The sequence below is a fragment of the Musca vetustissima genome, unplaced genomic scaffold, assembly GCF_032173495.1.
Source record: "Musca vetustissima isolate MV318-11 ecotype Yass unplaced genomic scaffold, APGP_CSIRO_Mvet_v1 utg35231, whole genome shotgun sequence".
NCBI classification, from domain to species: domain Eukaryota; kingdom Metazoa; phylum Arthropoda; class Insecta; order Diptera; family Muscidae; genus Musca; species Musca vetustissima.
Genome location: NW_026873134.1, coordinates 96317 through 111610, shown reverse-complemented (window position 1 = coordinate 111610; position 15294 = coordinate 96317). Strand labels below are relative to the sequence as shown.

General features: G+C 35.9%; 1 protein-coding gene across 1 annotated transcript in view; it reads left to right on the top strand.

The window, feature by feature from the left end:
* The window catches only part of LOC133323041 (maternal protein pumilio-like), a gene marked incomplete at its 3' end in the record, with an annotated part of 47529 nt that overhangs the window by 21968 nt on the left and 10267 nt on the right, over positions 1–15294 (top strand). The window contains exons 2-4 of the mRNA XM_061532003.1: positions 4340–4560; positions 6374–6509; positions 9417–9535. Coding sequence (XP_061387987.1) covers positions 4340–4560; positions 6374–6509; positions 9417–9535 — 476 coding nt within the window. The remainder of the gene's footprint in view (positions 1–4339; positions 4561–6373; positions 6510–9416; positions 9536–15294) is intronic.

The following is a 15294-nucleotide window of genomic DNA, read 5'->3' as shown; positions in this document are numbered from 1 at the left end:
TCCCAATAAGCGTGGATTATGTAAAGAATATTTTTTCAAGGTCCCAACAAGCGTGGATATCCTAATAGGCGTGGATTATTATAAGAATATTTTTTCAAGGTCCCAATAGGCGTGGATTATTTAAAGAATATTTTTTCAAGGTCCCAACAGGCGTGGATTATTTAAAGAATATTTTTTCAAGGTCCCAATAGGCGTGGTTTATTTAAAGAATATTTTTTCAAGGTCCCAACAGGCGTGGATTATTTATAGAATATTTTTTCAAGGCCCCAAATAGGCGTGGATTATTTAAAGAATATTTTTTCAAGGTTCCAATAGGCCTCTATAAATCCTTGAACAAAATATCCCCGATATTTTTTAATCCACGACTTTATTAATCCTTGAAAATATATTTTTTTAAAAGTTCCACTCCTCGGTTTATCCGTAAAAAATATTTTTTAAAATTCCGAACATCTATTATCTAATTCTATTTAAAATATTATTTTTTTAAATCCACGTCTCTAATCCAAGCATTGGTATATCCTTGAAAAATATTTTTGAAAAAATTTATATTTAAAAAAAAAAATCATACTTACTTACTTAGCTGGCTTGTGACAGAACTATCGTTCCATAAGCCGAGCTTAGAAAAGATTTCGAAGCTTGTCGGTCTTTTCCGCAGTTTTTTCCAGTTTGAAACAACGTATGCAGCAAAGTTGCCTTCGACTTGATCTTTCCATCTTATTCGTGGCCTTCCCCTTCTGCGTGAGCCATCAGCTCGTTCGCTTTTATATGCCTTTTGGCCTGGGGCATCTGCATCCATTCTCACAACATGACCTAGACCTAGGCAACGTAGTCGCTGCAGCTCAATACGTCTAACAATGCCAATGTCCGAGAATAGCTGGTACAGCTCATGGTTCATTCGACGGCGCTATTCACCGTCAACACAGTTCGGCCCACAGATCTTTCGTAGAACTTTTCTCTCTAACACTCCAAGAGCTGCCTCATCTGCTTGCGTAAGTACCCATGTTTCAGACTCATATAACAGCACAGGTAGTATCAGCGTCTTGTAAAGTGTGAGTTTGGTCCGTCTGGAGGTGGCCTTGTTTCTAAACAGCTTACTCAGACCATAGTAGCATCGGTTGGCCATCACTATCCTTTTCCGAATTTCAAAACTGATGTCATTCGTTTTATTTATGGCGGTACCAAGGTATATAAAATCTTTGACTACCTCACAGCTGTAGTTCTTAAGTTCCACAGTTGGTCCAAGTCTACTGGATGTCTTGCGCGTTGATACGGTATCAGCTTGGTCTTCTCGCCGTTTACTACCAGACCCACTTTGGCAGACTCCTTCTCAATATGTTCAAAGGTGGCTGTTACCGCTCTCAATGTTCGAACCCATTATGTCGATGTCATCGGCGTAGGCGAGTAACATGTGTTGTTTGGTGTACAGAGTGCCATTTCTATTCATCTTTGCCTCTCGTATGGCCTTTTCCAGCAGGGTGATAAAAAGGTCACACGACAAACTGTCACTTTGTCTGAATTATCGTTCGGTATTGCAGGGCTCCGAGAGGTCCTTTCGGACTTTAACTCCAAATCTTGTACCAGTTAAAGTTACACTGCATAGCCGAATTAATTTTGCAGGAATGCCAAACGCAGACATTGCTTTAAACACCTCTGAGTGCATAAGGCTGTCGAATGCGGCTTTATAGTCGACGAATAGGTGGAATATGTCGATGTGTTTTTCGTGGTTTTTTTTCAGAATTTGGCGTGAAGTGAAAATCTGGTTAATGGTGGACTTGCCAGGTCTGAAGCCGCATTGGTATGGTCTAATAATGTCATTGACCATTGGCTTCAGTCGATCACGCAGCACGTTGGATAACACATTATGTGCGATGGAAGGAGACTTATTCCTCTATAGTTGGCACATATCGTCTTGTCTCCTTTTATATGCTCGGAACACAGGATGCTGAGGTTCCAATCATTGGGCATGCATTCCTCCAGATTGTACTTATAAGTTGGTGCATGCTCCTGGACAGCATCTGACCACCAGTCTTGAATAGTTCGGCTTGTAACCCATCGGCACCTGCTGCTTTATTATTCTTCAGCCGATTGATTGCTATTCTGACCTCATCTTGGCTAGGTGGTATACACTCTATACCGTCATCTATTATTGGTTCCGGGGTATCCTATCTATCTGATACCAGAAGCTTTTCAAAATGATCCTTCCAGATCCTCAACACGCTGTCTGTATCTGCCACCAGGTTTCCTTCTTCATCTCTATAGGAGGATGTGCCGTACCATAGCCTTCAGTTTGGTGTTTTACTCGTTGGTAAAATTTTCGGACATTATTCTGACTCCTTTACATCTCGATTTGCTCATGCACACGTTTTTCTTGTTCTTTCTTTCTTTTCTGAAAGTACGTTTCTCCTCTCTCCTTTTCTCCCGGTAATTCTCCATCGCATTACGTGTTGCTACTGTCTGCAGGGTTGCCCTATACGTTTTTCACAACAGTAGCATTACGACACTCCTGATCGCACCATGGGTTTATTGGTGGTGGTTTTTGGTACCCAAGTGCTGCAGTATGCTTTCGCCAAGCCGTTGGGCAAGTTGAGCGGAGTAGGCCTCGGCTATTTGTTGTGTTTGCAGCTTTTCGACGTCGAGTTTCCGTGTTGTGTTAGATCGCCACAAGGTAATGGCCACAAGGTAATGGTCCGAATCGATATTCGCTCCTCGTATCGATCGAACGTCTAAAACACTGGACAAATGCCTTCCGTCTATCACAACAGGGTCAATTTGATTTCTCGTTGCTTGATAAGGAGAAATCCAGGTGGCCTTGTGTATATCGTGAAGCTTGAATCTGGTGCTGCTAACTACTATAGGATGATTATGATGAAAAGAGGGACCAAGATAAGCCTGGGCTTCGCCATGTTAAAGCCAATCAGAGCCGTTGCAGTCCCCTACGTCACCCAAAATATATATTTATTTTAAATCCACGCTTCGTTTGGTCCTTAAACAATCCTTTACAGAAATCTACCAATTTCATTGCGATTCTTTAACGAGTAAAATTGCTGTTCCAGTTTTACTTTTCCTATAGATTTGTTTGTTCCTCCAATTAGTCATCGTCCTACTCCGAATCCATTGCTGCCCTCCAACCTAGATAATTTGTGATTTCCTTTCTTGACAACTGACTGCGTTGCATGCTTTGCTTCCATTCCAGCCTTACAGCTATGCTGCATTGCTCCACAGTTCATACCTCTTCTCGATGATGATTTTGTTTTTTTTTTGTCAAAAGATTCTGATCCAAATACTTGAACACGTTTTTTTCTTTCCTGACTCCTTGTCTACATGTCATCATCATTCATCCTCCTCCTCCTCATCAGCCATTCACAGTAGTATTCCCGAAGTGTAGTAGCACTATTGGCAATTAGGTCAGGCGGCAAATAACTCTTGACTACACTTCGAGTCGGATTTCTATACATCACAACATATATTTGGAATTATGAAAGGAGGACAGTCGGGGGGACTGCATGACGGATGGTCGGCCGGTTGGGCGGGCGGTTGTGTAAATGGCAACCAAATCAAATCACAAAAGAAAAACGACCCCTTTGCGCATTTTGTTGTTGCTGTTGTTCACAAATCTGAACTGGAGAATATGTCATTAGCCCAGTATGATGGACTCCCGAAGCAAGAGCTGAATCTACTGACAGAACTTTTTTGGGTGGATGTGCAATGATTGGACAGAAAAACGAAAATGAGCAACCAACCTGCAATTTTTGCAATGAGTCGTTTAGACATCATCAGCCCCTCACTCACTTGTTCATCCATTTTCCATTCATCGCTCTCCCACTCCCACCTGCACTTCTCCTTACTAACAGATTAAATGAGGTGATTGACTTACTGATGACAGCAGCAGCAGAAGTAAGGCAGCATAGAAGGGAATGGAATTAACTTTCAATGGACTAGGGTACTACTCAGGTGTACGTGTGTGTGTGTGTGTGAATAGCGTTGATTTTTACCTGTCCTGTTGAATTCCCTATTCTCCCATTTACCTTCTCTCCCCTCACCTTAAATACATTTTCTGTGGGTTGAGAAATTTTATTCAAATTGCGGAAATGACACAACGTGGTTAAAACTGAAACGGAAACTTGGAAAATGTCAAGTAATTCAGTTGCAACCACCACTAATAATCAAATATAACAACAACGACTATAAATCGTGCCATAATGTCATGCTTTTTATGACCAAATTTTAATTCAGAATTTAATATAAATTTAATCATATTTTTTGAAATGTTTTTAATCTTCGATTTTTTTTAAATATTTTTCTGAAATTTAATTTTCTTCTTCTATTTTTCATTCTGCAGATCACAACATCCACTGCCAAAAAACTATGGGAGAAATCGGATGGCAAGGGCGCCTCATCGGCTGGTGTTACCGGTGGCCCCCTAAATCCCTTGCACATTGGTGATCCACATGTTTGGAAAGATTCGCCATGGTCAACACAGACTGAAACCATATTGCCGAGGCCACGTACATTTCCACAAGCGCCCGATACGACAGCGAGTGGAAATGCTGGCATATTAAGGTGAGTGAGCCAAAGGGTCTTTCAAGTTTTTTTTTTATAAAATAAAACAAAATAATTGTGAAGATAAGGGCTTAGGGCTTGGTAGCTTATTTTATCGAGAGAATCTTAAAGAGATCACGAGATGAAGCGATATCAATATGGCCTGAAGAACCTGACTAATGAGGGATCTCATTGTCTTCTAAATAATATTAACAAAAATTACACTTCAATTTTTTACATGATTCACTCTATTTTAAATATTTCTAAAGTTTATTTCTTTAAAAAAAATCCGCACCTCGTTTAATCTTTGAAAATATTAAAAACATCCAAGCCTCGTTTATTCTTTAAGAAATCCACATCATCCTTGAAAAAAAATCCGTGAAAAAAATATATTAAAAAAATCCACGCCTCGGTTAATCCGTGAAAAAAATATTTTAAAAAAATCCACGCCTCGGTTAATCCGTGAAAAAAATATTTTAAAAAAATCCACGCCTCGGTTAATCCGTGAAAAAATATTTTTTTAAAAAATCCAAAAAATTGTAAAACTCTGTTTAAAAAAATCCTAAAAAATTAAGTCTAGAGTGATGTGTGTTAAGTTTCATGAAAATCGGTTCAGATTTAGATATAGCTCCCATATATGTTAGCTAAATAGTGCAACAAAGTCCCTTAAAATCCTTCGATTCGCAGGCATAGTGTACTAAATAAAGTCTAGAGTGATATGTGTTAAGTTTCGTGAAAACCGGTTCAGATTTAGATATAGCTCCCATATATATTTTCGTCCGATTAAAATAATGCACAAGGTCCCTATATATCTTTCGATTTGCACGAAATTTGGCATAGCGTACTGAATTGAGTCTAAAATGATGTGTGCTAAATTTCGTGAAGATCGGTTCAGATTTAGATATAGCTCTCATATATATTTTCGTCCGATTTTAGGTAAATAGTGCACCAAAGTCCCTATATATCATGAAATTTGGCATAACGTACTAAATTAAGTCTAGAGTGATGTCTGTCAAGTTTCGTGAAAATCGGTTCAGATTTAGATATAGCTCAGATATATATTTTCGTCCGATTTCAGGAAATAGTGCACCAAAGGTCCTATATATCTTTCGATTTGTACGAAATTTGGCACAGCCTAATGATTTAGGTCTAGAATGATGTGTGTTAAGTTTCGTGAAAATCGGTTCAGCTTTAGATATAGCTCCCATATATATTTTCGTCCGATTTTATGTAAATAGTGCACCAAAGTCCCTATATATCTTTCGATTTGCACGAAATTTGCCATTGCGTACTGAATGAAGTCTGGAGTGGTGTGTGTTAAGTTTCGTGAAAATCGGTTCAGATTTCGATATAGCTCCAACATATCCATATGTATTCGTCCGATTTTACATAACTCCTAATGTTGATGCAGCCATAGCTTCCAAATGTATTTCGAACGGGTGTCTTTTTGAAATTAAATGTTTAACAGTGCGGTGTACCGAATAGCGTGTATAAATTTTGCAATAAATCGTTTTCCATAAATTTTTGCCATGATACGCAGACGACTCTAAATCTGCTCGAATGAAATTAAATTTATCATAGGTTACAGAAAGACATGAGTATGTTCCTTCGAGGCAACATTGACATACAATTGTAAGGATACATATGTACAATATACCCAAAGTGGTGAAGGGTATCATATAGTCGGCCCAGTCTGACTTTTCTACTTTCCTTACAGATTTTTACAATAAATCATTCCTTTCAAGAATTGATTTTATTAATTATTTTATAAAAAAATTATTTAATTTTTTCCTAATTTTAATAATTTATTTTATGTTTTTTATTATCTTTACAGTCCTCGTGATTCAACAAGTGGTTTGGGTGTTAAAATGGTCGAATATGTTTTGGGTGGATCACCAACGAACAAAGAGAGTCCTTTGTCCGGTTTGGAACCACGCTTAAGAGGACTGAAGTTCGATGATAATGATAAGGTGAGTTGAAGCAAAAAAAAAAAAAAAAATAATAATAATAATAAATAAATTAAATTGGCTATTCTCTTCGATATGTCGATGAGGGACATTTTCGTCGTAGCATGGTGTATATAACCCCCTAAGTGTCCCCTGAGAGTTATTTTTCTATAAAAAAAAAATATCTGGTTCCCGAGGGTATAATTTTTAATGCGAATATTTTTTCAGAACTCTTGAGGATTGCAAAAAAAAAAAAAAAATGAAAAAATAATGAGAATTATTTTTTCAGAGGTTCCGTAAAAAATCCGTAGAAAAATTCTTAGGTCCACAGAGGACTGTTTGGCAACCTTCCCTCGAATTTTCGTATAAATATTTATAAGGCCTATATTTGCTTCTTCTTTTACAGTAACTGCTTAAACCCCAAATAGTGCAGCCCGCACAGATAATTCGAGTATAAAATTAAATAAAATTCCCACTGCATTTCCAATCGTTCGATGACCCACCAAACGGAACTTCGTACCTGTTTGCCCCTAACCCAACAAACACTAAAGAGATAACCTCATTAGTTGTCAATGCCCTTTTCTGCATATCTATCTACTTATTTTATTATTGCTGTTGATGTTGTTGGTGGTGTTGGAGGTAATTTTCATTTAATGAAGTGGTGGCGAATAAATTCGCTTTACACAAAAATTGTTCTGACTGTATATGGCTGTTTATCTATAGAGGTTTATTTCCTATCCGGAATTCTTTTTTTTATTTTGTCCAATTGTAAATGTGAACCAATCAACCAACCCACTTACAAAGTAAATGGCGACAGCGACAGTAATTTTGTAGTTAACACCCTATGTAAACTGCGATGCACCAGCATCCACATGTAAACATGTAATGGGGGAGATAAATAAAAATACCTTCTATCCCCTTATGTAGAATTCCTCCAGAAGAGAATTATTGTAATTGAAACGGAAGGAAGTTAGCCAGACCAGGGTAATTCTGTAATCACTAAACGCAGAGTTAATTTTGTTCAATAAAAACGAGATTTATTTTTTTTGCAGAAGAGAGTCATTATAGATAGCATTTTTTTTCTATATAAATCTCTGAAACCTATGAAAGGAAGTTAGCTATAGATGGAGTCTTCAAGGGGGCTTAGAATATCTATATATGGGCCCTGTGGATATCTATAGAAAAAAGTAATCCCCAAAAGACCTTAGAAGGGAATTAAAAAGGTAACCCCAAGTCCTGAGGCGTACCAGTTATATAGAAAATAATTGTTTTCCACTACTATAATGTAATCCTTAGGTTCCTGATGTTCGGTAATCCTCAAGGGTCTTTAGCATTTTTTAAAACAAAGATGATCATCAGAAGCCCTAAGGATTTTTTTTACATAAAATTGTAATCATTTTTCTTACCAAAGATTTGACCAGCTATGGAGAGGCAATATTGGCCTAACTTTCAGGGTAGCATACATATAACGGGTAGCCCCCATTATTCGATATTTTGAATACACGTTTTTCAAATGTATCGGCTGTAATCTGATATTTTCAATTTCCATTGCTTTGCAAGTCTTCCTATTATAAATTACGAATGTCGGTCCAAGTTCTGATGTAGACCCCATATAAAGATTGCGCTAATTTTCGGTATTTTGAGAATTTCAGTCAGGGTTTTCAATCGAATTGGTTGTAATCGGATATTTTAGGTTTTCATTAGAATACAGATATTCCTAGCAAAAATTTCAAGTATCGGTCGATCTTTGGATATAGCCTCCCATATAAAGGTTCAGCCTTTTAAATGTTATTTTAATGGCCCTATGCGTATTTTCCAACCAAAGTGACTATATTTTATAATTACGAAGTTGGCTGTAATTTTGATAGTCTAGGACATGGGTGGGTAACCAGCTTTCTTACGGAATATGTTAGATATATTTATGATTCTACTAGACCCATACAAAGCTCACGCATAATTTTTAGTATGTTCAAGGTCTTCGTTTTCTGTTGGCTGGAATTTACCATGGCATAGCCTCCATAAAAGCCTCAATATTTTTTTCGTATTTTAAATGTCGGACCTCAGTGAGGGCTTGTTTAAATAAAAAGAAGTCAAGTCTACTTTGGGTGGCTTTTTCTATAGAAAATACTCCTCAGGAGAAACAAGTTCTCAGGACCCATGGGTCAATTTTTGCTATAGTAAAAAATTCGAATCCGTTGAGGTCTGTTCTCTATAGAGAAGATTCCTTAGGTCTACTGAAGTATAGTATTCTATAGAAAAAATATCAGGGCTACAGTGTATTTTTCTATTAAAAAAATCTCAGGTCTACTGAGCTCTGATTTTCTATAGAAATAAATTCCTCAGGTCTGACTTTCTGTTGAAAAAAAATCAAAAAAAACTAAGGTCTGTTTTTCAATAGAAAAAATCCTTTGGTCGCTTGAGGCCTGTTTTTCTATAAAAAAATCCTTAGGTCGCTTGAGGTCTGTTTTTCATAGAAAACAATTTTCAGGTCTTCTTTTTTATAAAAAAATAGTCAGGTTCCCTGCAAAAAAAAATCATTAGGACCCCTGAGGTCTTCTTTTTCTATAGAAAAAAAATTCCTCAGGTCTCCTGAGGTCTGTTTTTTATATAAAAAAATACTCAGATCTCCTGAGGTCTGTTTTTCTATAATATAAAGTTCTCATGTCTACTGAGTTCTGGTTTTCTATAAAAACAATTGAAGTGTGTTTTTCTATAAAAAAATTCCTCAGGTTCTCTGAGACCTGTTTTTCTATAGAAAAAAAATGCTCAAATCTTCTGAGGTCTGTTTTTCTGTGGAAAACAATTTCTCAGGTCTACTGATATCAGTTTTTCATGGAAAAAACTCCTCAGGACGTTTGAGGTCTTTTTATTGGTCTTTAGTATGAGTTACAATTTCCATTACATTTATTTTCTTTTTTGTTCTCATTCCAGTCTCACGACGATAAAGAGAAGGCTAATTCTCCTTTTGACACAAATGGTCTGAAGAAGGATGACCAAGTGACCACAACGAATGGTGTTGTCAATGGCATTGACGATGACAAAGGATTCAAGTAAGTACCAAACATTCGATTTGAAATAAATTTTGGATAGGATCCAAATAGGAAAATTAGCTGAAGCAACCTCCAGGGTATAATAAGACCTAAGGGTACCAAAAGTCTTCCCAAAAAATTCAAATTTTAAAATCCTATTCATTTGCAATTGAATTTCGGATTACCCGTTCTCTTCTCAATTTCCACATCACTAGCAGATTATTGCATCCAATGTTAGGTAACAACGAAAATCAGTCACTGGTTGGTTGTTGTTGTTTTTGTTGATTTGTGGTTATGTCAAATGTTGTTGCTGTTAACAATCACAATGTTGTGGTGGAGTGCCTCGACTCTCCTCCAATCTCCCAACATCTTTCGACGAATATTTTGGTTGAGTAATTGTTTAATACGAGTGTACGTGTGTGTTGGTACCACAAGCTGCAGTGTGTGTTGCATGCTGCAACAAACCACAATTGCTAACAATAACCAGCCACCAAACACCATGCTGGTTTTTGGCGGTGGCAGTGACGTCGAGGATGGCTGATGCAGCAGCAGCTGCTGCTGCCTGCATCCAGCCATGCTTCACAATCCCCGTCAACTTGTTTGTAATGGCATTGACATTAGAACTGGCGAACTGGTTTCTTCAAGGTTTCCATTTGCGTTTTTCTTCAACTTCTCCTTTCCCAGTTGATCGGGTCGGTCGGATCTGGTCTGGCATGGTGTGGAGTTGTTGAGTGTGTGCTTATTTTGGGTTGTTTCAATGGTAGTGTCTGCATGCCGTCTTAGTTTTCAGCAGGCAGTCAGCCAGCCAGCCAACCGGCTTTTGTGCCGCAAAAACCAACAATAACAACAACAAAAACTAGACGACAATAACAATCATCACATAACTTCAACACTAGGGAGGAGGCATATTGACTTGATTATGGTTGCCATTGCAAACACCGATTCCGGGAGACAATTAAATAAACACAGTGGGAGAAAATTTCTCAAGACCCTAGAGGCATATTTTTATTCAAAAAACTGACCTATTGGTACATGAAGATTTTTTTCTATAGAAAAACAGACCTATTGGGCAGACCTCAGGTGTCCTGAGGAATTTTTTTCTATAGAAAAACAGACCTCAAGTGTTCTGAGGATTTTTTTCCATAGAAAAACAGACCTCAGGGGTCCTGAGGAATATTTTTCTATAGAAAAAGCAATCCTCGGAGGTATCTGAGGAATATTTTTCTATAGAAAAAGCAATCCTCGGAGGTATCTGAGGAATATTTTTCTTTTGAAAAAGCTATCCTCAGGGGTATCTGAGGAATATTTTTCTATAGAAGAAGCAATCCTCAGAGGTATCTGAGGAATATTTTTCTATAGAAAAAGCAATCTTCAGAGGTATCTGAGGAATATTTTTCTATAGAAAAAGCAATCCTCAGAGGTATCTGAGGAATTTTTTTCTATAGAAAAAATTTAATCCTCAGAAGTATCTGAGGAATTTTTTTCTATAGCAAAAATGTAATCCTCAGAGGTATCTGAGGAATTTTTTTCTATAGAAAAAATGTAATCCTCAGAGGTATCTGAGGATTTTTTTTTCTATGGAAAAAGCAATCCTCAGAGGTATTTGAGGAATTAGAAAACGCAATCCTCAGAGGTGTCTGAGGAATATTTTTTATAGAAAAAGCAATCCTCAGAGGTATCTGAGGAATTTCTTCTATAGAAAAAGCAATGATCAGAGGTATCTGAGGAATTTCTTTTCTATAGAAAATCAGTCCTCAGAGGTATCTGAGGAATATTTTTCTATAGAAAAAGCAATCCTCAGAGGCATCTGAGGAATTTTTTTCTATAGGAAAACAGTAGACTTCAGAGGTATTTTTTTCTATAAAAAAAGCATCAGCCGGACCTGAGGAATTTTTTTCAATAGAGGAATTTTCTTCTGTAGAAAAAATTATCCTTCGTAGGACCTGAAGATTTTTTTTATCCAGGCTCTCACTGTTCTCTGGTTGTAATCTAAGACTTTTCAACACATTCACACCTGTTGTGTTTGTGTGCCAATATGCCCCTCTAACTTGCCATACATTTACCGCCTTAGCCTGGCCTAGGCTACCCTGCCAGTCAGCCAGCATGTTAACAGCTTCAAATTGTTTATATTTTCCGGTTACCAAAAAACTTGTTCATTTCCTTTTGGCGGTGTCGTCTGGTTCAGTCGACTGCCTCTACACCCCGACAAAGAACTTGCTGGCATTGTGTCTGTCTTCTTCTTGAGCTTCCACACACACACATACGTTGTTCGTCAAGTGTGGAGTATAGATTTCTTCTGTTGCTTCGAAGAGGTTTTCACTCGACGCCACTTGTGTGTGTTATGCAGTTATCCAAGTTCTCCGGACGGTGGTGTTATGGCAGCATTCTGGTTTCCTTATTTTGTTGTTGTTGTCTTCTTCTTCTTCTGTTGTGGTTGGTGTTATTGCAAAGTCAAAAGTTTTTCTTGCTGTTGTGTTGTTATTACAACATAGTTTTTGGTTTTTAGTTTCAGGTTTTCATTTTCATTTCTTTCAGTATTTTTCTGCCTCTACGTCTTTTTTTTGTTGTAGCTTCCTCTCCTTTCCATTAGAATTTGCCAATTTGTTTTTCTTCTGTTATTAAGAAACTTCTAAAGAAGTTTTTTTAATTTTTATGATTTTTTGTCTTTGTTGTTTTTGCCTTTTTCTTGCATAACTCTTACTCTTAACTTTTCGCTTTTCTTGAAGATTTTCCAAGATTTTTTTTCTTGTCTGCTATTTAGAAGGAAAATGCTTGGAACCGGTTCGTTATATTGGTTGTTGCCTGGCTTTAGTACACTTGCCGCCAGACTTGAAGTTCTTTCTTTATTTGAAAACAATTTAATGGTGATTTATGTCAAGAGTTATTTCATAATAAATGAATTTTTTGTTTTTGTCTAATAGGGGAAAAAGTTTTTGGGGAAATGCTTCCGAAGTGATTTTAATGGTTTTTGGCAAAATTATTCATAAATAAAAAGTTTGAAATTTTTGGAGATTCCTTTTTAAGTTAATAAATTTTTAGGGAATAAAAAATTGGAAATCGAAACATATTGAGGAAAGTGTAGTGTCCTGGTAGCAAATGTAAGGTATTATTTCCGGGTGGTCTAACACACATAAGATAAATTTTATATTTTGGTTATACAAATCTGAATCAGAATTTCAGAGGGAATGCTGTGTTTTTTGTTTGTATGTAGTCACGGCAACGATACCCATTGCCTTCTCAGAATATTTGTATTAGTTTCCCTAGTGTCATTTCAATTCATTTTTTCTTTTGGAATCCTTTGGAATATAAAAAAATAAATTCTCAGAACTTCAGCCTTTTTTATTTCTATATAATGTTTTTTCAATTCATCAGCTTTGTGGAATTTGGCCACATTTCAGAATCTAAAGTTTCTTTAATTGGATATAATAGCCCTCATACAAAAAAGTTGTTCCCAGTATGCGAAGAATTTTTCTATTAAAAATATTTTCCAAAGACTGAAAATATTATTATTGAATGAATATTTAAAAATTCTTTGAGATCTTTACTATCGTAAAAATTTTTCTCCTCACATATTAATAAATTATTTATAAAAAAAATGGAAATAAAAATATCGTCAGAACCTCACAATTTTTCAATTCAAAAAAAAAAAAAAAAAAAATAAATAAAAAAATAAAAATAAAAAAATAAAAATAAAAAAAAAATAATCCACAAAAATTTTTTACTATAGTTGAAAGTTATTGCTAGTCATGCGAGCGGGGCTTACAACTTAAAAAAATCGGAGACCAATTTAAACGATTTTGCTTTGTTTGGTGTTATCTTGTTTGTTCTTCGAATAGCTACGAAAATTTCTTAAAAACATATTGTGATTTACCACTTGGAACTAACGACCCTACATTAACCTAATTTTTCAATACCGAAAAATTCCTCAAAAAAAAAACTCTGTAGCTTTATTTTAAGATGCGCAGCTTGTGTTAAAAAAATATTTTTCCAAAAAAAAGGATCCTTAAGGGGACCCCCCCATTCTCGGGGTCAAAAATTTTGTTGTTATTATTCGAATCTACACTAATTAATGGATGTCCCTACAAAATTTCAAGTGAAAATCTCAAGAACTCTTGAAGATATAGCCGATTTATTGTGTCAGCATCAAGTGACTGCTGAAGGGATTCTCAAACTTAAAAAGCGTTTTTCTCTAAACATTTTTTTGTGAATGGCGGGCACGATAACTAAAAAACTAATAATCCAATCGGTTCCAAATTTTTCAACGTTTCTCTGGGAGTGTATAGCTCTCGTATGAACTAGTATAAAGCCAATCGGTGAAGATCTTCCTTATTTTTTAACTTGGGGTTTGGTAAAAAATCGGCGATTTTCCAAAAATATTTTTTCAAAGGTCCACCATTTTGTTAATTTTAGAGCGAAGTCAATAATCGTAGTTCATACGAGAGCCAGACATGTACTCTTTCTAACACCGTTGGAATTTTCGGATTCCGATGTTCCAGTGAGGAGTTATCATGCCCGCCGTCAAAAATAAGGGCTTTTCTTTAATTACAAAAAACAACAACAAAACAATAACAAAATTTTTTTGTAAATTATTTTTCTTCTCTTTTAAATCTTCAATTATATATGTGCAAAGTTACAAACCTTAACAAGCATTGGTATTGATTTACCAGCCCATTGAAAATCTTGAAAAATTAAAATCGAGAATGGGTGGGGTTCCCTTAAGTTAAAACTAAGCTTTTCAGCTTCCCCGCAAAGAAAACATTATTTTTTAAATATAAACTCCTACTGTTCCCTCTAAAACTATACTATTTTTTCAATAAGACTCAATCTGCTAGTTGAGGCTCTACACGTTTGTCTTTATGTTTTGAAGAGCTCCCACAATTCTGATTGTAAAATTTAACACCAACTTTAAAATTAAACTTAAATATTTTTATAAGGACTATCAGAGCTAAAATACCCTTTTTTCAGAGGTTTTCAGGAGACCTCCTGAGGTCTTCTAATGATAGAAGATCTCAAATAGGTCTCCAACAGGTTTGGATGATGTTCTCAGCGTAGAATTTTTATTAAGACCTTGGTTTGAATGACTATCTGAGCTATAAGCTTGGATTTTTAAAAGCTAATGTTTCGAGGGCCATTGTAGCTGTAAACGTGAAATTTTGAATAATTTTTTATAGGACGCTTAGAGCAAAAATTTTTGAGGATTAAAAAAACAGTTGCGTGATCTTTGAAGATACTTTTTTTCAAGCGCTATCAACACTAAAACATATTCTTCAAAAATCCTCATCCTCAGCGATTGGAGAATTTTTTGACTCTAGACAAAATAATCACAGAGTTGGAGGTTCATTTTATCGAAAAAAAAAATAATTTTTAGAATCGCTGGCATTTTCCAATCTGAGGAGATTATAAATCTTGAAAAATTGTTTTCTATTAAAATTCAAATAAATACTCTAGACCTGAAAAGTTTGTTTCTTAAAATATAAAAAATAACTCATCTGTCTTTAGAAAACCGCCAGGTGATCTTCTGTGTATAGAAGACCTAAGCAAGTATTCTGTATACAGAATTCCGTTGAAGGTTTCCCGTACTAATAGAATACCTCAGTGTTTATAATACGCCAATTTTAAATTGTACAAGGTAAAAAAATCGCAAATGACATAATTGCCGCAAAGATGAGCATTATTACATAGCAACCTGTTGATATCAATAATTATGTGTATCATAAAAATAAAAATAACAACAACAACAGCATAAACATAAAAATGGTATTACTTGGCCAATAATGGTG